At 44.4% G+C, this 20,382-nt stretch overlaps 1 protein-coding gene across 2 annotated transcripts in view; it reads left to right on the top strand.

Annotated features, from left to right (window-relative positions):
• PDGFD (platelet derived growth factor D) overlaps window positions 1-20,382 on the top strand; it is a 227,235-nt gene that overhangs the window by 139,984 nt on the left and 66,869 nt on the right. The window contains exon 2 of one of the 2 annotated variants that reach the window (XM_059179436.1): window positions 11,814-12,000. In XM_059179436.1, the coding sequence (XP_059035419.1) occupies window positions 11,814-12,000 (187 nt within the window). Of the gene's footprint in view, window positions 1-11,795; window positions 12,001-20,382 lie in introns of both variants that reach the window. The other variant, XM_059179427.1, reaches the window with a different exon arrangement.

Here is a 20,382-nt window from a genome sequence, read left to right as displayed (position 1 = left end):
TTCATCAAGCAAGTTATCGGTTGGGTACCCACTGTGAATAACACACCTACCTAGCAGTTTGTGATCTTGTCGAACAGGTAAGAGGAAACCTAGATGTGGAAAAATGAGGAAACCTGGAGTATGAGTCAGTGGGAAAGTGAGTGATGCCAACAGGGTTTCTCTCTGGGCCCACGACAGACCTGGTTGCTCCACTTCCCCCACTTAAAACAGACGTAGGCTCAGAATCCTAAGTTAATCTTGCAGGAGGTCTTCACCCCTCGCGTTCACCCACTCGGAAAATAAAACCCATTTGCTGTCTCTAACAAGACAAGTTCTGAAGACAATCAAGCTCCCTTACTCAAATGTATTTTTCTGGCGACCCACCAACATCTTTCTTCCTCCGTGGTCCTCAGGGGCTCATCTATCAATTCTCTGCCCCTATCGATTTCTCTCCCCAACATCTCTCCCACCAACTCTGCAATGATTTATTGCAGAAGAACAGTGGATGCTATCCAGCGCGTGGATAGTTTCTGCTACTGATCGTACAACAAAGCCACGCGGCAAGACCTCACTTCCGTGTGGGGGACGCAAGCAGAGCCCTGTGGTCATCACTAGAGCTGCTCGTCACTTCCAGGAGGCTGCCCTGCTGGAAATTGGATCTAGCCACACGATGAGCTTTGGTCAGGGCTCTGCAAACAGAAGCATTTAGAAAACCGGTGGGTCCCTGAGTGGGAAAGCAGGAAGCAGAGCCCCCCCCGACCCAAGAAGATAGACATGCAGTGTGAGCAACAATGAAAACTTTGTTGTGGGGGCACCCCGGTGGCTCAGTGGGTTGGGGCCTCTGCCTTCGGCTCGGGTCACGGTCCCAGGGTCCTGGGATCGAGCCCCACATTGGGCTCTCTGCTCAGTGGGGAGCCTGCTTCCCTTCCTCTCTCTCTGCTTGCCTCTCTGCCTACTTGTGATCTCTGTCTGTCAAATGAATAAATAAAATTAAAAAAAAAAAAACTTTGTTGTGAAAAGCAGTGAGATTTAGGCCGGTGCCATCCGGCCCCTCCTAACAAACACCACTGTGTGACCACAACAGGACAAGGTGGAGAGGGCTCACCAGGTCAGGCCACCGTGCTGGAAAGACCTGTTGGCAGGAGACCAGAGAGCAGACACGAGTTTGGCCCCATTCTGAAGCACTGTCCTCTACAAAACCCAACATGGCCCCAGCATAGCTTTGGAATAGCTTATGTGGGGAAATGCATCTGTCTTGAGAACACACAAAACTCTTTTTTTAATAACATGGCAATAGCATGAATTCATCCATAAAAATTTAACTCTATTTTATTATCCCAGTGGAAGTCCAAGTTCAAGCCTTTTTTGAGTTGAGCCTCAAAAGCCTTATTTATTTCTGTCCTTCAGTATGGAGACACAGCGCCGAGGTAACATGACCTTTTTCATGACCTCTGTGTGTGTGTGCATGTGCGTGTGTTCTCGATTTGCTGAGCTTAGCATTTTTGGGCCTCAAAATGTTTTTAAGAAAGATTGAGGAGTACTGGGAATCCATCTGCATTTTCTGTTGAATTAATTGCACCATAATTCTTGGCTTACGGGAGTTAGAATCAGTGCATGGGACAGCAGATTCTCCCGAAAGCGACCAGCTATTGACAGATAGATGTGTATCACACCACACTGTATGAATTCTTTGCATTAATATCTCTGAGCTTTAACAGTTCTTTGACCTGCTCTGAGATATATGGTAATTTCTTCCGCCTTTATTTTAATGTCTGAGGTAAGAAGCGGATTGCTTTACTTAAAGCTCCACGACAAGTCAGAATTCAGCTTTCTGTGCTTGTCTGTCTGTTCTCAGCTTCAGTCCTGTAAAGCACTGGATAATTTCTTCACAAGAGAACATGGAAGGGATATCATTTCTCCGTTTTGGGTTTTTTTTTTTTTTGTCTATTTATATTTTTCATTTTTTTTTTTGCATACTCGTTTATATGCCTAGAGGCATTTTCATTTTTGTGCTCCATTTTAATGCAGACTTGGAAAGGCACTTTACATTACAGTTAGATATCCAAATATAAATTATAATTCGTCCATGTATAATGCTACCCGTGAACATACCCGAGTTTGAAGCCAGATGAATAGTTATCTCTTAAGCATGACTAAATTTGGACAAAACTCTGCTCTCACTTCCTCTTTTTCCTGACAGCTGGACACTTACCTTTAACGGTAATCACACAATTTTCCCTATTTTGAAATCTGAATATGCAAAAAATTCTGGAATTCAGGGACATTCAGTATTGAAAAACGACTCACTCTACAAAGAGCACCGAGGCCGTGTAGCTTAATAAACATGTGAGTGTAATTATAGGTATCCGTGATGTGCTCATGTCTATTACATGAGAGATAATTAATGTACGTAGCAAATAGGGAAACACAGATCACAAATTAGAAGCCGCATGATGCTTATATGAACCGCCAGTTAGTTTTCTCTTGCATTTGATGAATCATCAGTCAAACGTGATTGGGAACACGCTCTGTCTTCATCACGCGAATCAAGTTCTCAATCATGGGGATAGTTCAGAATCGTCGTCTTTGGGCCACACTGTCCCGACCCCATAGCAGTTTTGCTGAGCTGATGACTGCTTCCTGAAACGTACTCCACAAACTAACTTGAGAAGATTCTCACCCTCCACGAAGACTCAAAGTTCATACTTTTTCATCTTCCTTGACATTGTTTGTAAGAATATTAATTTTCGTATAATCAGTGCTTCCTAGGGAAAAGGGGAGATCTCGTTTTTCTTGGGCATGACTTTTCCTGCTATTTTGCCTCTTATCTTTCTGTATGTCTGAGCTGTGTTCTCAGTGATTAAAGTAGATCTTTTTGTCATTATAATTGGTGTTAAGTTAGTATAATTGAGAAGGTTTCTCTCTTTGATTCTGGAATACTTCCCCGTCAGGCCGCTCAGCACTGCCCCTCCCCGTCTGTCAGGGTTCTGCACGTGATTGATTCACTCTTTTCCTGTCTTCCTCATGTAAGCACCATCACAACACAGAAAGACTACAGTGGGAAAAAAGAGGCTTATTAGAGAGTTAATGAATAGGAATTATCCTAATGAGATAAAATTCAGTGTAGATTCTTGAGGCTATTTTTATTTTCACCCCTCTTAATTTTCTAATTATAGGCCAAAGCTAATTTTCATTTTAGTCGAATTTTGCAATCATTTTAGAGTATACCTATAAAATAGAAGCTATTTTGAAGGAAAGCATATGTATTAGTCTCCCGCCCCGTTTGTGATTTTACTTTCCCCGATCTCATTTACCCTGGGTCATCGGTGGTCTGGAAGCAGGTGATCTTCCTTCTGATGTATAGTCGAAAGGTCAGGAGTGGCCTCCTGCCACGTCACCGCGCCCATGTGGTTTGTCACCTCCCATCATCCCCATAGGGACGAGTACATTTGGGAGAGCCCACAGTCACGGGACTGTCATCACCGTATATTGTCACAGTTGCTGTGGGTCAGTCTTAGCTACTATTGCTGATCCCTCACTGTGCCTAAATTAAGCTCTCTCAGAGGTGTGCATGTTCCCAGAAAACATAGTGTATACAGCGGTCAGTGGTTTGCAGGTGTCCACAGGGGTCTTGGGTCCCGGGGGTGGGAGCAGCTCCTATAATTCCTCCATGTTGTGCCATGACACAACAAAACCTTGTGCATTAAGAGATCCGCTGAGGGGAGGAGGAGTAACCAGTAACCAGTAACCAGTGCTTCGGGCATCACGGCATTCCTGGTGACTGTTTCTGGCCAACGTCCAAAAAAGAATTGAGGGTACTTTTTTCTTTTTCTATTTTGACAGACTCAAATTCTCAAAGAAGAATAATTTTTGAACTCAGGGAATGATCAAGTGATTACCCTCCAAAAACACACTCCAAATGGTTACTCTGAGGAAGTTTGTTTATAAAACAGTAACACTTTGCTTTGTGCCAAAAGGAACTATAATTTAAAATAATAATAATAATAATACACAACTGGCAGGCAACCGTTTCACTCCTCCCTGAATCTTTGTAAAGGAAAAGGTTTTTTGTATGATGACTGGAGTCCTTAGAAAAATCTCTGCTGGAGAATTCTAAATAAATGTCTGATGTTTAATCAGCTTTGCTCTCGAGGTGCTTAGAAGCGGAATGAGCACAGGTGACTTGTTTGAGAGCTGACGGGGGATTTGGGAAGAACCAGTGTTCACTAGGAACACATGCCAGGTGTTAACCAAAATTTCTTTAATGAAGATGGCCCCACCAACAGTCCCAGGAAGAATTTAGTTCATTGATTGCAAGCTTTGGTGCCTTGGGAAACACAGAGGGGGGAAAATGTCGAAAATGCTCTCACACTGGTTTTTAAACGAACATTTTTAACGAGGTCTAATTTTCACCTTTAGCAGTTCACATGGTGAGACTCCAACCCTGTGCTTTTTACGTTAGATAATTTCCCATAAATTATCTCCTAATTAAATTCAGTTTCATCCCAGTTGTGTGTTTTAGGATCTGTTCTACAAATTGACCTATTCATTTTATTTTATTTTATTTTTTTAAGATTTTATTTATTTGACAGAGAGAGAAATCACAAGTAGGGAGAGAGGCAGGTAGAGAGAGGGGGGGGGAGGGGAGAAAGCAGGTTCCCTGCAGAGCAGAGAGTCCGATGCGGGGCTCGATCCCAGGACCCTGGGATCATGACCTGAATCGAAGGCAGAGGCCCCAACCCACTGAGCCACCCGGGCGCCCCGACCTATTCATTTTAAAATTAGAGACAACCGGGGCGCCCGGTGGCTCAGTGTGTTGAGCCACTGCCTTCGGCTCGGGTCATGATCTCAGGGTCCTGGGATCGAGTCCTGCATCGGGCTCTCTGCTCAGCGGGGAGCCTGCTTCCCTCTCTCTCTCTCTCTCTCTCTCTCTCTGCCTGCCTCTCTGCCTACTTGTGATCTCTGTCTGTCAAATGAATAAATAAAATCTTAAAAAAAAAAATTATAGAGACTCCCTGCCCTTCCCCCCTTTATATTCTCCACGTCTCCCTGTTTCTTGTTTGCCTCTTCAACAAGGCACAGAGGAAGGGTGCAAAGATAATCTGCCTTCACTTTGTAGCAATACTGAGGATAACACATTCAGCAAGGCGCAGACCTGACCCCTGGTTATTCTTGGTAAGCTTACTCTTCTAAATTAGAGCTTTGCACCCGGTGGGAACCTCCACTCAGTCCCCTGACTCTGTACGGTGCTCGACAGGTCTGAGCGTGGCCCCACTTACAATGGCAACCCCCCTCCCCCCGCTTTTATGCCAGGGTTCTTCTTTTCTTTCTTGGTCCCAGGTTTTGCAAGTGTGGCACAAACTGGCTGTCATGAACTTGGTGGTAACAGAGCTGGATGGAAATAGCACAGAAGAGGAGGCGGGATCATTCCTGTGGAATTCTCCCCCAAATGATCCTTTAATGTTGATGCCAAGTGTGTCCCCCACAATGTCAGGCCCACTGGCTACATCAGAATCACATTTCTTAGAAATAAAATATTTGGGGGACGCCTGGATGGCTCATTCAGTGGAGCATCTGACTCTTGGTTTCAGCTCAGGTCGTGATCTCAGGGTCCTGGGATCGAGCCCCGTGTCAGGCTCTGTGCTCAGCGGGGATTCTGCTTGAGGTTCTCTCTCTCCCTCTGCTTCTGCACTTTCCCCCCACCCCCCAGGTTTCTCTCCCTCTCAAAATAAATAAATAAATAAATCTATCTTTTAAAAAAAAGGAAAAAGAAAATATTTTGGTGCTGGAGTTACAAGGAATAGTCCTTTCCCTGAAGAATGTAATATTCTGCATATTTTCTTTTTACTTTCCTGTGAGACTTTCAACGAAATAATGAAGCACCTTTGAGTATCTTCAGTTCTTATTTCCTGTCCCGTTAAAGCTAAGCCCTGCTTTAAAACGTGCTAAACAGAGAATACATTGTTCCCACATTAGATTTATTTAAATTCTTCTACAATGTGTTCAGCACAGATCTGTGTGCAAAGCAGTGAGCTGTGAGCCCGGGATACTTTTCTAGTTTATAAGAAGTGAAGATTTTCCTAAGTATGTGTTTGAACAACTTGTTACAATTGTCTGTTCACACTCTTCTTTTAGACGACAGAGTATGACTCTGTATAACTTCTTTGTTAGACGGAAGAGTGTCTGTCCCATTGAAGGTTGGGCATTTCAGATTCTGTTGTCCCATCTTTGCTTCACTCTTGACCACTTAGTCTTGGTCGACCGACTGGCACCCCCATCCCCTTGCAAGAAAACTGGGTGAGGTGTCATGTCCCTTGGACCTGAACAGAATCTTGAATGTCATGTGAGGTGGTCCCCTTAAATATCAGTTTAAGAAACAGAAGCCAAAAGGCTGACATGGTGGGTCCAGTGCTGTTGTGTGTGGTCGTGGGGGAAAGCCACCAGGACTAGCACTTGGCAAAGCTGGATTCAAGACTCTTACACACACCAGCCTCCATTCCTCTGGCTTGCAACACATCCCTTTAACTTCTTGGGGCTGGTTTCATTACCTATTCAAGGAACAAAACAATTTAATTTCAAAGAAAAAAACAGGGTGCCTGGGTGACTCCATGGGTCAAGCCTCTGCCTTCAGCTCAGGTCATGATCTCAGGGTCCTGGGATCGAGTTCCGCATGGGGCTCTCTGTTCAGCAGGGAGCCTGCTTCCCCCTCTCTCTGCCTGCCTCTCTGCCTACTTGTGATCTCTGTCTGTCAAATAAATAAAGTTTAAAAAAAAAGAAAAGAAGAGGAGAGCCATGATATTTACTCCCTCTTCGTTTGTTACCTAAACTTGTAGTGATGATGGACTTACAGAATTGGATTCTTATCAAGTGCATTGCTCCCTCCCCAGATTAAGTAGTCTTGCTGTGGTGGGTTAGCAGCAGAAATGGGGCTCCTTGGTTTATATATCATTCAGGTTTAGTCCTGACAAATATTGTTTCTGTGATATACTGTATAATTATCGTGCAGCCATTTTGCAAATGATATTTTGTAATCTATCCCTTTGCACGTTAGGAATTTTCTGAGTCCAGTGACCATTCTTTGGTTCTGTGTCTTTCAGTCATGCTGCTGGCTCCCAGATGTCTTATGGGGACAGTGGGGCAAATGCGTATGCCTGTCCTGTCCCACTGCATTTGTGGGGTGGCACAGTCTGTTATGGGATCTTTGTTTTCTCCCGTGGGCCAAGTGTTCAATCCTATTTAACCGTTCAGTGCCTGGGCTTTGCCTTTTATGCTGTCATAGGTAATATCATGATCTGAGAATAAATAAGAGTATTGCCATTATCTGTGATTCCATTCTCTCTTAAACATTGTGTTAGGTAACAGAGGATTACCACAGGTATCTGTCAGGACCAGGAACTATTCTGTTCCATGACGCAGAGGAAACTTGTTGGGGGGCAGGAGACACCCAGGTGCTCTGTGTCAAAATCAGTAAGACAGGTAGCCTCTCGCCTTCGGGTCACTGGGCACCAGAAAGGATGACTTGGAGGAGGTTCCAAGGTCAAAGACAGGAAAGTGAGCCCGGGACAGGTCATCATTTAGGGAGGTAAGATGAAACATTGAACTTGAGGTGTAGAGTCCCAACAAGGACGTGGAAGATCTCAGTCAGGAAGAGCAAGGAAGATGACAGGACCTGTGAGGTGATGAGCCGGGTGGGCAGTTCTCCCCCAGGCAGCAGAGGACTCCCCGCAAGGGCTCTCTTAAAACAAGCAGCGCTCTTCTCCACCCCCAGCTCTCTTGCCTCAGTGGGTCTCCGGTGGGTCCCGGGCATCTGCATTTCTGACAAGCTCTGCAGTGATGTTAATGAGTCTGATCTGGGAGACACACCTGGAGAGCCGCAGTTCTAGGTGAGTCCCAGAGATGAGTGCTGGGGCCTGAGGTGCTGTTCCTTGAGTTCCTTGGATACTTGCGTGGGTGAGCTGAGTTTGTTTAAAGTGTTGGGGACAGAAGAGACAAATACAACATGTGGCTTTGTTTTTTTCTTTTCATTTTAATTGGCTTTAAAGAAAAGATCAAATGCATAACTCAGAGTTTATGAGGATGTAAACTTCCTTCGGAATTACAATGTGAAATAAAAAACTTACATTCTTGCCATATAAACGTACGTGGGGTATGCCGCTGAGCGAAGTGAGTCCATCGGAGAGAGACAGTTATCACATGATTTCATTCCTATGTGGAATTTAGGAAACAAAACAGAGGATCATAGAGGAATGGAGGGAAAACTGGGAAGAAATCAGAGAGGGAGACAAGCCATAAGAGACTCTTAACCCTAGGAAACAAACTGAGGGTTGCTGGAGGGAGAGGTGGAGGATGGGGTCACCGGGGGCGGGCATGACGGAGGGCACGCGATGTGATGAGCACTGGGGGTCAGTGCAGCTGATGAACCACCGACCTCCACCTCTGGAGCCAATAAATCGCACTATGTTAAGTAATTGAATTTAAATTTTAGAAAAGGAAAAAAAGACACTATTCTCTATGAACAATGACGTATTTCATAGTTCTATAGTTTTAGCAACTAGGACAGCACTCTGGTTACAGGTGCGTGCTCCGAGGACGGACTATGTCTGGTCAGACCGCGATCCCACCACCGGCTCTGCGTCATGAGGTCCCAGACCCCTTAGATTCGTCGAGGTCCCTGCATTCTGTGTCCACTTCTGCGGAGGGCAGGGACCTCTGCCTGGCTGTCAGCAGGGTCTGTCCGTTACCTGTAAAACCCACGGGTGCCCCCACCTGCCCTGGGTCCCACCCGGGCCTGTTCGGACTCTGCTCCAGATCCGGTTGTTTGCAGACATCTTCGCATACACACACCTTGTATTCTGCCCAGCCCCGTAGCTCTCTGGGCTCCAAGCAACCACGGTCCTGGCCTCAGCGCTTCCCCTCTCCGCACAGGGCTCACGGAGGTGTGCAAGTTGTGCGTCGGCTTTGCTTCTCAGGTCCAAGACACAGGGACTGTTCTCTAAGCATTCTGAAATAGAGCCAAACGTCACCTAGCGTCTGGAATGTTAAAAGCGCCCAAACACTGATGACAAACCCCTCCCACCCCCGGAAAGAGACCAGAGGGAAATGTGCCGCTGGGACTCCTTATTCGATAAATGAGCAACGTTAACACCTCAGATGCGTGTTCTTAAATGCAGTCGCTGTATCTTTAGGGTTACGGGTACCTTCTGTTCATGGCAAGTGGTTATCTAGTTGTTATTTACATTGATACAAAGTTTTGTTTTACAATAGATTTGCTTTTGATTAAAAATACTCACTTAGAGGGGCACCTGGGTGGCTCAGTCAGTTAAGCATCCGACTCTTGATTTCTTGATATCAAGGCTTGAGATCGAGCCGCACATCGGGTTCCACTCAGCAGGGTTCTGCTGGCGATTTTCCCTCTGTCCCTCCCTCCTAACCACTTGTGCATGCACGCTCTGTCTCTCTTAAAAAAAATTAATTTAGAGAAATATTAAGCAAATAATAGTACTCAAGGTAAGGAAATAGGGCAGCAATTGTAAAGGTAAAAACTCCAGTGATAAAAGGGTTAACAACACTGCAAAACATTATGCTTTATAGTCTGCACCTAATAAAGGATTGTTGATTGACTGTCTGATAGTTCATTCTCTCTTCCTGGCAAACAGCTCTCCCTCATTTCCTGTAAGCCCTTTATGACAAAGCAAGCAGACAGGTAATTCTTATGGCTCCGTTTCAGCATAAGGTCCAGGGAGAGAGGAGGGAAGGGTCAGCCGGGAGATATGTTTGCTGACATCTGGGAGGCTGGAGGAGGCCACAAAGCCAGAGCTGTCCCTCCTGTCCTGGTTTCCAGAGACCAGCTCCCGTCAGCCCCTGTGCTCCTTGAGCACTCTCTCTCCCAGGCAGAGTCGAACTGGGCAAGTGTAACACGTTGAACACTGAACAAGTTAAAAACTCCATACTATAAACATATGGTAATTTCTGTGTGTGCAGGAACATTCGTGAAAAGGAGAGAGGCTTCTGAGTGTCACGTGCTTCTTCCCTCTTCCTTCCTCTGCTGTTTGGGAAGCTTTGCCAGCCACCTAGGGCAGCCCCACCTTCCGGTGGTTTCCACCAGCAATTTAAGCTTCCCTGACCAGGCTCACTGAATTATAGGGCCTCAGAATACACGCTCTGTGGGAGAACGCAAGGGGACAGAGGCAGAAGGCCCACTAATGCCAGGGTCTGAGCAGCCAAAGTCTAGAATGCAAAGAGCTCTGGATACTGGGGAAGATGTAAAGACAGACCTACAGAGAGGAGGTCAGAGTCCACAGGCAAAGGGCACGGCACCCGCGAGACTACACTTCAGACACCAACTGAAGGTGGGGGAACCCGTCAGCCCACACTTCTTACCAGCTGGCTGCAGATTCAGGACCCCATAAACCCATCGTGTTTAATAATTCGCGAGAACGACGTGCAGAACTCAAGAAAGTGCTGTCCTTACAATCACAGTTTTACTATTAAGTTTCATGGTGCAGACTATAAATCAGGACTGGCCAGATGAGGTCTGGGAAGATGAGGTCTGGGAAGGTCCCAGGCAGGAAGCTTTCATGTCCCCAAGACACGTCCTTCCTAGCCCCTCTGTGTGTACGCTGCCCAGGAGGTTGACCCAAGCCCCTGGGACCAGAGAGCCTCTCGGGCTTTCACTCTGCAGGTGTGATGGATAGGATCACTGACGGTGTGACTGGACCCAGTCCCCGGTGCCCGTTTCCTCCAGGGAGGGTGGGAGGTCAGGCCGATGTCAGGGCTCCAAGCCCTGGCCCTCTAACCACAGGGCTGGTCTTACAGCACAGCCAGCCACCGTCTGAAACTGTTTAGGGACCCACGGTTGGCTAATGACCTCATTTGTGTAAACTCTGGTGTGGTCCCCAGGGTCCACCATGAATAACAAAGACCCTTCTGTCACTTGGGAAATTCTAAGGGGTTACGAGTTCCCTCTCAGGAACCCTGGATGAGGACCAGACAAGTTCTTTATGATAAAATAGAGACTAGAATAAGGATCAGGCCTTTAAGGGCACCTGGGTGGCTCAGTCGTTGAAGCGTCTGCCTTCGGCTCAGGTCATGATCCCCGGGTCCTGGGATCGAGCCCCACATGGGCCTCCCTGCCCCGCGGGGAGCCTGCTTCCCCCTCTCCCCCTCCTTTTGCTCGTGCTCACTCTCTGTCTCAAATAAATAAATAAAATCTTAAAAAATAAAAAACTAGGTCTTTAAGTCACCAAAAACGAAGGCGAAGAAATAATGATTTTTACAATGGAGACACTACTGGAAAGTGTTGTTTGAATTACAAATAAGTGGTCACTAAGCCCCATGAAATTCTTTTCTGTGTTTTGCTCTCTTGTTCGTTCATGTGACAATATTTATTGAGTCTGACCTGTGCTCCTCACTGAAGTTATGTCGTCGCACTGCCCGCGTACAGGGAAAAAGAAAAAAAAGTATTTTTAATGATATGGAAGAAGGGAAGGAAACACTATTTTAAATCATTTACTTATTTTCCTATTGATCTAAATGAACCCGAGTTCTGAGAAAATTGTTCATTTTTCTTGCCCCAAATTCCGCTAAAGGAGCTCTCAAAGTACAAAATACTTCATGTGGGCCTGCGGGAGCCTAGGAGGCGGGGGTCGGAGGAGGAGTGCGGGTGTCCCTTGGTTAACCCGAGGGCTGCCGTCTGGCCTTCTGCTCTTCCGCAAAACCAGGACATGCTTTAACATGTGATGTTTTTAAACTGTCTTTGTTTGCTTCCCTGTAATTGGAGCAACATACTAATTTCTACCAGTTGTGACTACTAACAGACAGCAATCACCTCACAGACTTGTACCGAAGAGACGAGACCATCCAGGTGACGGGAAACGGCCACGTGCAGAGTCCTCGCTTCCCCAACAGCTACCCCAGGAACCTGCTGCTGACCTGGCGGCTGCGGTCGCGGGACAAGACGAGGATACAGCTCGCCTTCGACCCGCAGTTTGGGCTGGAGGAAGCGGAGAATGAGATCTGCAGGTGAGCAGGCAGGAAACCCTTTTGGGGGCACACTTCCAAGGTGAAGGCGAGGCGGTTCAAGGCGTCCCACCTGACTTCCCTCGGGGGCCCCGGAGACCTGCCCGAGGTGTGTCGTCCCCCTTCCTTTCAGAAGAGCCTTTGGGTCCATCCTGGCAGAAGGGACACATGGGAGCGCAGACCGTCTGTGCAAAGGGCCTGCTTACCTGGGGCCTCGCAGAGAAACACGGGCCCACAACAGCCCATGAAGGCCGGGCCCCGAGCCGCCTTTGTGAGCAGGTAGATGCATCAGGTGTCCACGACAGCCCCCTTCCCAGGGTGGCTCTGGGATCCACCTGCATGGGCTAACGGAGGATCCTGCCCTGCTGGGCTCCAGGACCTCAGCCAGGCTGCTATAACCGATGAACGACCTGATCTCCCCCCACCTGGGAGAGGGTGGTGGCCAGGACCGTGTCAGGGCCTTATCCTGACATCACAGGCCTCAGATCCATGTGAGAAAGAACCGTGAGCCCCAGGGTCTAGGAGCAACTCAGACAGGCTGCCTCCTGTCCTTCCTGGGCTAGTAGTCGACGAAATCCAGGCTTCATAATCACCCTTCCAAGAGTAGTTATCAGAGAAAGCCCCAGCTGTTCCTTGAATTGTCTGCTCCCAGCGTCATAGTCATTCAGTTAGCATGTATGAGGCCAGGAAGGGTTTTGTTTCCCTCCCGCACCTTACCCCACGCGCTCCTTCTCCCTTGCTGTTGCGCCGCTGAAGAAATCCTTTCAGCAGCTTTATTTCCCTCCGACGCATAAAAAGAGGCTGCCTCGAATTTGGCTGTCCTTTGTTGCATGTTTATGAGGCTGACAGCCTTTATCCTGTGGCTGTCGTTTTTTTCAAGAGAGACTATGGATTCTGAAAAACAATCTGAGGGGTTTGAAGGGGCAGGGGATGGGAAGTCGGGGTACCAGGTGGTGGGTATTAGAGAGGGCACGGATTGCATGGAGCCCTGGGTGTGGTGCAAAAATAATGAATACTGTTGTGCTGAAAATAAAAAATAAATTAAAAAAAAAAAAGAATAACAGCAGTGACAATTCCTTTCTAAGACCACAGAGGGTATTGTAAGCCGAAAGCAGAGACAAATACAGTCCGAGGAGCCGGTTAATATTTATTTACAGAGAGAACGCACTCCAGCAGATCTCGGGTCTGTGCAACCTGGAAAGGGAGAACTCATCTTCTGGGCTGGAAAAAGAGATGGGGGGAGACACTTTTTTTTTTTTTTGGAGACTCTAGAGGGTGGTGATGACCCGGACAGGAAGGCAGGTCCCCACAGCTGAGCTAGGATTTTGACCCTAGCCTTGAAAATAGAAGATGCCAGGTGCTTTCCTTTCTGGACCCTTCATTAAAATCCAGTTGCTTCTCCAAATTTATGGAGGCAGGTAGAGGAGTAGGGGTGGAAAGAGGAAAGGAAGACGGGAGAGAGACAGGTCAGAGCCTCAGACTCTCCCAAAGAATTGAAGTGACGCTCTCTTGACTTCATCCACAGTAAAAATCACACTGCTGTTTTCACAACAACAACAACAAAAAAAAAAAAAAAAAAAAGGAAAGTGACCTATGGTGTTATTAACAAAGTTTCAAGTATACTCGTGCTTTGTGCAGTAACTATGATTTACACATATTGTATATAAAATGAAATGCAATTGATTTCCTACCATCTGTTCCAAAGCCTCCTTGATGTTTACACGGTAATATTTTATTGCTTGAATAATGATTCTTTGTGAGTGCTTTTCACCTTCCAAGCACCGTATAAACATTAAGTAATTAATTTACACAGCACCCAAGAGATATCCAGCCAGGAAATTTGTATAAACTCTTATTTGGCTCATAAGGAAACTGAGGCAAAGGACTTAAGGACCTCGCAAGTCACTTCAGTGAAAGGTAGTCACGATGCCGCGATTGGATGAGTGGGATGGGTGACAAGTTGGGTAAGTGGGTGATAAGTTCCCCCGCTCCTGCGATTGTCCTGCCGGATCCAGGATTTTCTTCACATTCACCTGTGATGTTTCTCACGCTGATTCCTTTTGGCAGTTGGAATGGAAAACCCGCAGTGTGTGGAGACGGCAGCCGCTGCTCACCCTGAGTGCCCGTCCTCTGCCTTGTGACGTTAGCAGCCCATGTCGTCCGTGGGAAGGGAGAGACGGATGCCCAGAGCTGAAAGTCAGGTCGTTCAGCTCACCAAGTAGACTGTCCCAAGATTTGCAGTGTCTGAAAATCAGGGAGATGATCCCTAGAAGATGTACACTCTGTCCCTGAAGACATTCTACCCCATGATGGAAAGGTTATATGGAACATTCAGAGAGGGACTGTCCTCCGTTCTTAACCTCGGCATTCGGTGACTCTCTGCCCAGAGTCAGAGCTGAAACTGTGATCTTCTGCTCATTCACACACTGATTTAACCAGACCAGCTAGTTCCAGTAGTGGCTAGGACAGCTCCCTCCCCAAAGTCTTAATGCTTCTCACTATGACAACTGTCCTGTTTTATGATATGATCCTTCCAAAAGACAGCTTCCAAAAAGAGAAAATAGAGGTTTATTTTATTTCACCAGGTATCTTCTATAATGGGATGATGTAATGTAATGCTGATTCTCTATGCTTTATAGATACAGGTCATTTCTTTTTTTTTTTTTTAATTTTTTATTTTTTATAAACATATATTTTTATCCCCAGGGGTACAGGTCTGTGAATCACCAGGTTTACACACTTCACAGCACTCACCAAAGCACATACCCTCCCCAATGTCCGTAATCCCACCCCGTTCTCCCAAACCCCCTCCCCCCAGCAACCCTCAGTTTGTTTTGTGAGATTAAGAGTCACTTATGGTTTGTCTCCCTCCCAATCCCATCTTGTTTCATTGATTCTTCTCCTACCCACTTAAGCCCCCATGTTGCATCACCACTTCCTCATATCAGGGAGATCATATGATAGTTGTCTTTCTCTGCTTGACTTATTTCGCTAAGCATGATACGCTCTAGTTCCATCCATGTTGTCGCAAATGGCAAGATTTCATTTCTTTTGATGGCTGCATAGTATTCCATTGTGTATATATACCACATCTTCTTGATCCATTCATCTGTTGATGGACATCTAGGTTCTTTCCATAGTTTGGATATTGTGGACATTGCTGCTATAAACATTCGGGTGCATGTGTCCCTTTGGATCACTACATTTGTATCTTTAGGGTAAATACCCAATAGTGCAATTGCTGGGTCATAGGGCAGTTCTATTTTCAACATTTTGAGGAACCTCCATGCTGTTTTCCAGAGTGGCTGCACCAGCTTGCATTCCCACCAACAGTGTAGGAGGGTTCCCCTTTCTCCGCATCCTCGCCAGCATCTGTCATTTCCTGACTTGTTGATTTTAGCCATTCTGATTGGTGTGAGGTGATATCTCATTGTGGTTTTGATTTGTATTTCCCTGATGCCGAGTGATATGGAGCACTTTTTCATGTGTCTGTTGGCCATCTGGATGTCTTCTTTGCAGAAATGTCTGTTCATGTCCTCTGCCCATTTCTTGAATGGATTATTTGTTCTTTGGGTGTTGAGTTTGCTAAGTTCTTTATAGATTCTGGACACTAGTCCTTTATCTGATATGTCGTTTGCAAATATCTTCTCCCATTCTGTCAGTTGTCTTTTGATTTTGTTAACTGTTTCCTTTGCTGTGCAAAAGCTTTTGATCTTGATGAAGTCCCAATAGTTCATTTTTTCCCTTGCTTCCCTTGCCTTTTGCGTTGTTCCTAGGAAGATGTTGCTGCGGCAGAGGTCGAAGAGGTTGCTGCCCGTGTTCTCCTCAAGGATTTTGATGGATTCCTTTCGCACATTGAGGTCCTTCATCCATTTTGAGTCTATTTTTGTGTGTGGTGTAAGGAAATGGTCCAATTTCATTTTTCTGCATGTGGCTGTCCAATTTTCCCAGCACCATTTATTGAAGAGGCTGTCTTTTTTCCATTGGACATTCTTTCCTGCTTTGTCGAAGATTAGTTGACCATAGATTTGAGGGTCTATTTCTGGGCTCTCTATTATGTTCCATTGATCTATGTGTCTGTTTTTGTGCCAGTACCATGCTGTCTTGATGATGACAGCTTTGTAATAGAGCTTGAAGTCCGGAATTGTGATGCCACCAACGTTGGCTTTCTTTTTCAATATCCCTTTGGCTATTCGAGGTCTTTTCTGGTTCCATATAAATTTTAGCATTATTTGTTCCATTTCTTTGAAAAAGATGGATGGTACTTTGATAGGAATTGCATTAAATGTGTAGATTGCTTTAGGTAGCATAGACATTTTCACAATATTTATTCTTCCAATCCAGGAGCATGGAACATTTTTCCATTTCTTTGTGTCTTCCTCAATTTCTTTCATGAGTACTTTATAGTTTTCTGAGTATAGATTCTGTGTCTCTTTGGTTAGGTTTATTCCTAGGTATCTTATGCTTTTGGATGCAATTGTAAATGGGATTGACTCCTTAATATCTCTTTCTTCTGTCTTGCTGTTGGTGTAGAGAAATGCAACTGATTTCTGTGCATTGATTTTATATCCTGACACTTTACTGAATTCCTGTATAAGTTCTAGCAGTTTTGGAGTGGAGTCTTTTGGGTTTTCCACATATAGTATCATATCATCTGCGAAGAGTGATAATTTGACTTCTTCTTTGCCGATTTGGATGCCTTTAATTTCCTTTTGTTGTCTGATTGCTGAGGCTAGGACCTCTAGTACTATGTTGAATAGCAGTGGTGATAATGGACATCCCTGCCGTGTTCCTGACCTTAGTGGAAAAGCTTTCAGTTTTTCTACATTGAGAATGATATTTGCGGTGGGTTTTTCATAGATGGCTTTGATGATATTGAGGTATGTGCCCTCTATCCCTACACTTTGAAGAGTTTTGATCAGGAAGGGATGCTGTACTTTGTCAAATGCTTTTTCAGCATCTATTGAGAGTATCATATGGTTCTTGTTCTTTCTTTTATTGATGTGTTGTATCACATTGACTGATTTGCGGATGTTGAACCAACCTTGCAGCCCTGGAATAAATCCCACTTGGTCGTGGTGAATAATCTTTTTAATGTACTGTTGAATCCTATTGGCTAGCATTTTGTTGAGTATTTTCGCATCTGTGTTCATCAAGGATATTGGTCTATAGCTCTCTTTTTTGGTGGGATCCTTGTCTGGTTTTGGGATCAAGGTGATGCTGGCCTCATAAAATGAGTTTGGAAGTTTTCCTTCCATTTCTATTTTTTGGAACAGTTTCAGGAGAATAGGAATTAGTTCTTCTTTAAATGTTTGGTAGAATTCCCCCGGAAAGCCGTCTGGCCCTGGGCTTTTGTTTGTTTGGAGATTTTTAATGACTGTTTCAATCTCCTTACTGGTTATGGGTCTGTTCAGGCTTTCTATTTCTTCCTGGTTCAGTTGTGGTAGTTTATATGTTTCTAGGAATGCATCCATTTCTTCCAGATTGTCAAATTTATTGCCGTAGAGTTGCTCATAGTATGTTCTTTTAATTGTTTGTATTTCTTTGGTGTTAGTTGTGATCTCTCCTCTTTCATTCATGATTTTATTTATTTGGGTCCTTTCTTTTTTCTTTTTGATAAGTCGGGCCAGGGGTTTATCAATTTTATTAATTCTTTCAAAGAACCAGCTCCTAGTTTCGTTGATTTGTTCTATTGTTTTTTTGGTTTCTATTTCATTGATTTCTGCTCTTATCTTTATGATTTCTCTTCTCCTGCTGGGCTTAGGGTTTCTTTCTTGTTCTTTCTCCAGCTCCTTTAGGTGTAGGGTTAGGTTGTGTACCTGAGACTTTTCTTGTTTCTTGAGAAAGGCTTGTACCGCTATATATTTTCCTCTCAGGACTGCCTTTGTTGTGTCCCACAGATTTTGAACCGTTGTATTTTCATTATCATTTGTTTCCATGATTTTTTTCAATTCTTCTTTAATTTCACAGTTGACCCATTCATTCTTTAGAAGGATACTGTTTAGTCTCCATGTATTTGGGTTCTTTCCAAACTTCCTTTTGTGGTTGAGTTCTAGCTTTAGAGCATTGTGGTCTGAAAATATGCAGGGAATGATCCCAATCTTTTGATACTGGTTGAGTCCTGATTTAGGACCGAGGATGTGATCTATTCTGGAGAATGTTCCATGTGCACTAGAGAAGAATGTGTATTCTGTTGCTTTGGGATGAAATATTCTGAATATATCTGTGATGTCCATCTGGTCCAGTGTGTCGTTTAAGGCCTTTATTTCCTTGCTGATCTTTTGCTTGGATGACCTGTCCATTTCAGTGAGGGGAGTGTTAAAGTCCCCTACTATTATTGTATTATTGTTGATGTGTTTCTTTGATTTTGTTATTAATTGGTTTATATAGTTGGCTCCTCCCACGTTGGGGGCATAGATATTGAAAATTGTTAGATCTTCTTGTTGGACAGACCCTTTGAGTATGATATAGTGTCCTTCCTCATCTCTTATTATAGTCTTTGGCTTAAAATCTAATTGATCTCATATAAGGATTGCCACTCCTGCTTTCTTCTGATGTCCATTAGCATGGTAAATTCTTTTCCACCCCCTCACTTTAAATCTGGAGGTGTCTTCGGGCTTAAAATGAGTTTCTTGGAGGCAACATATAGATGGGTTTTGTTTTTTTATCCATTCTGATACCCTGTGTCTTTTGACAGGGGCATTTAGCCCATTCACATTCAGGGTAACTATTGAGAGATATGAATTTAGTGCCATTGTATTGCCTGTAAGGTGACTGTTACTGTATATGGTCTCTGTTCCTTTCTGATCTACCACTTGTAGGCTCTCTCTTTGCTTAGAGGACCCCTTTCAATATTTCCTGTAGAGCTGGTTTGGTATTTGCAAATTCTTTCAGTTTTTGTTTGTCCTGGAAGCTTTTAATCTCTCCTTCTATTTTCAATGATAGCCTAGCTGGATATAGTATTCTTGGCTGCATGTTTTTCTCGTTTAGTGCTCTGAAAATATCATGCCAGCTCTTTCTGGCCTGCCAGGTCTCTGTGGATACGTCAGCTGCCAATCTAATATTTTTACCATTGTATGTTACAGACTTCTTTTCCCGGGCTGCTTTCAGGATTTTCTCTTTGTCACTGAGACTTGTAAATTTTACTATTAGGTGACGGGGTGTCGGCCTATTCTTATTGATTTTGAGGGGCATTCTCTGAACCTCCTGAATTTTGATGCTCATTCCCTTTGCCATATTGGGGAAATTCTCCCCAATAATTCTCTCCAGTATACCTTCTGCTCCCCTCTCTCTTTCTTCTTCTTCTGGAATCCCAATTATTCTAATGTTGTTTCGTCTTATGGTGTCACTTATCTCTCGAATTCTCCCCTCGTGGTCCAGTAGCTGTTTGTCCCTCTTTTGCTCAGCTTCTTTATTTTCTGTCATTTGGTCTTCTATATCACTAATTCTTTCTTCTGCCTCATTTATCCTAGCAGTTAGAGCCTCCATTTTTGATTGCACCTCATTAATAGCTTTTTTGATTTCAACTTGGTTAGATTTTAGTTCTTTTATTTCTCCAGAAAGGGCTTTTATATCTCTCGAGAGGGTTTCTCTAATATCTTCCATGCCTTTTTCGAGCCCGGCTAGAACCTTGAGAATTGTCATTCTGAACTCTAGATCTGACATATTACCAATGTCTGTATTGATTAGGTCCCTAGCCTTCGGTACTGCCTCTTGTTCTTTTTTTTGTGTTGAATTTTTACGTCTTGTCATTTTGTCCAGATAAGAGTAAATGAAGGGGCAAGTAAAATACTAAAAGGGTGACAACAACCCCAGGAAAATATGCTTTAACCAAATTAGAAGAGATCCAAAATCGTGAGTGGGGAGAAAGGGGATAAAAAGAGGTTCAAAAAGGAAGAAAGAAAAAAAAAAGAAAAAAGAAAAAAAAAAGAGAAGAAAAAAATTTTTTAAAAAGAAAACACCTAAGAAAAATGTAAAAAAGAAAAAATATATATATAAGATAAACTAGTAAAAAATCGTTAAAAAAGAAAAAGGTAACAGTTTAAAAAAAAATTTTACCCGAAGGCGAGAATAAAAAAAAAAAAAAAAAAAAAATGAAAAAGAAAAAATTAAGTTAACTGCAAGACTAAAAAAAATCACAGGAAAAAAGCCATGAGTTCCGTGCTTGGCTTTCTCCTCCTCTGGAATTCTGCTGCTCTCCTTGGTATTGAAACCGCACTCCTTGGTAGGTGAACTTGGTCTCGCCTGGATTTCTTGTTGATCTTCTGGGGGAGGGGCCTGTTGTAGTGATTCTCAAGTGTCTTTGCCCCAGGCGGAATTACACCGCCCTTACCCGGGGCTGGGGTGAGTAATCTGCTCGGGTTTGCTTTCAGGAGCTTTTGTTCC

This window comes from Mustela lutreola, chromosome 1 (assembly GCF_030435805.1).
Source record: "Mustela lutreola isolate mMusLut2 chromosome 1, mMusLut2.pri, whole genome shotgun sequence".
Classification (NCBI taxonomy): Eukaryota; Metazoa; Chordata; class Mammalia; order Carnivora; family Mustelidae; genus Mustela; species Mustela lutreola.
The sequence above is the reverse complement of the archived record's forward strand: the minus strand, read 5'-3'. Positions and strand labels throughout refer to the sequence as shown.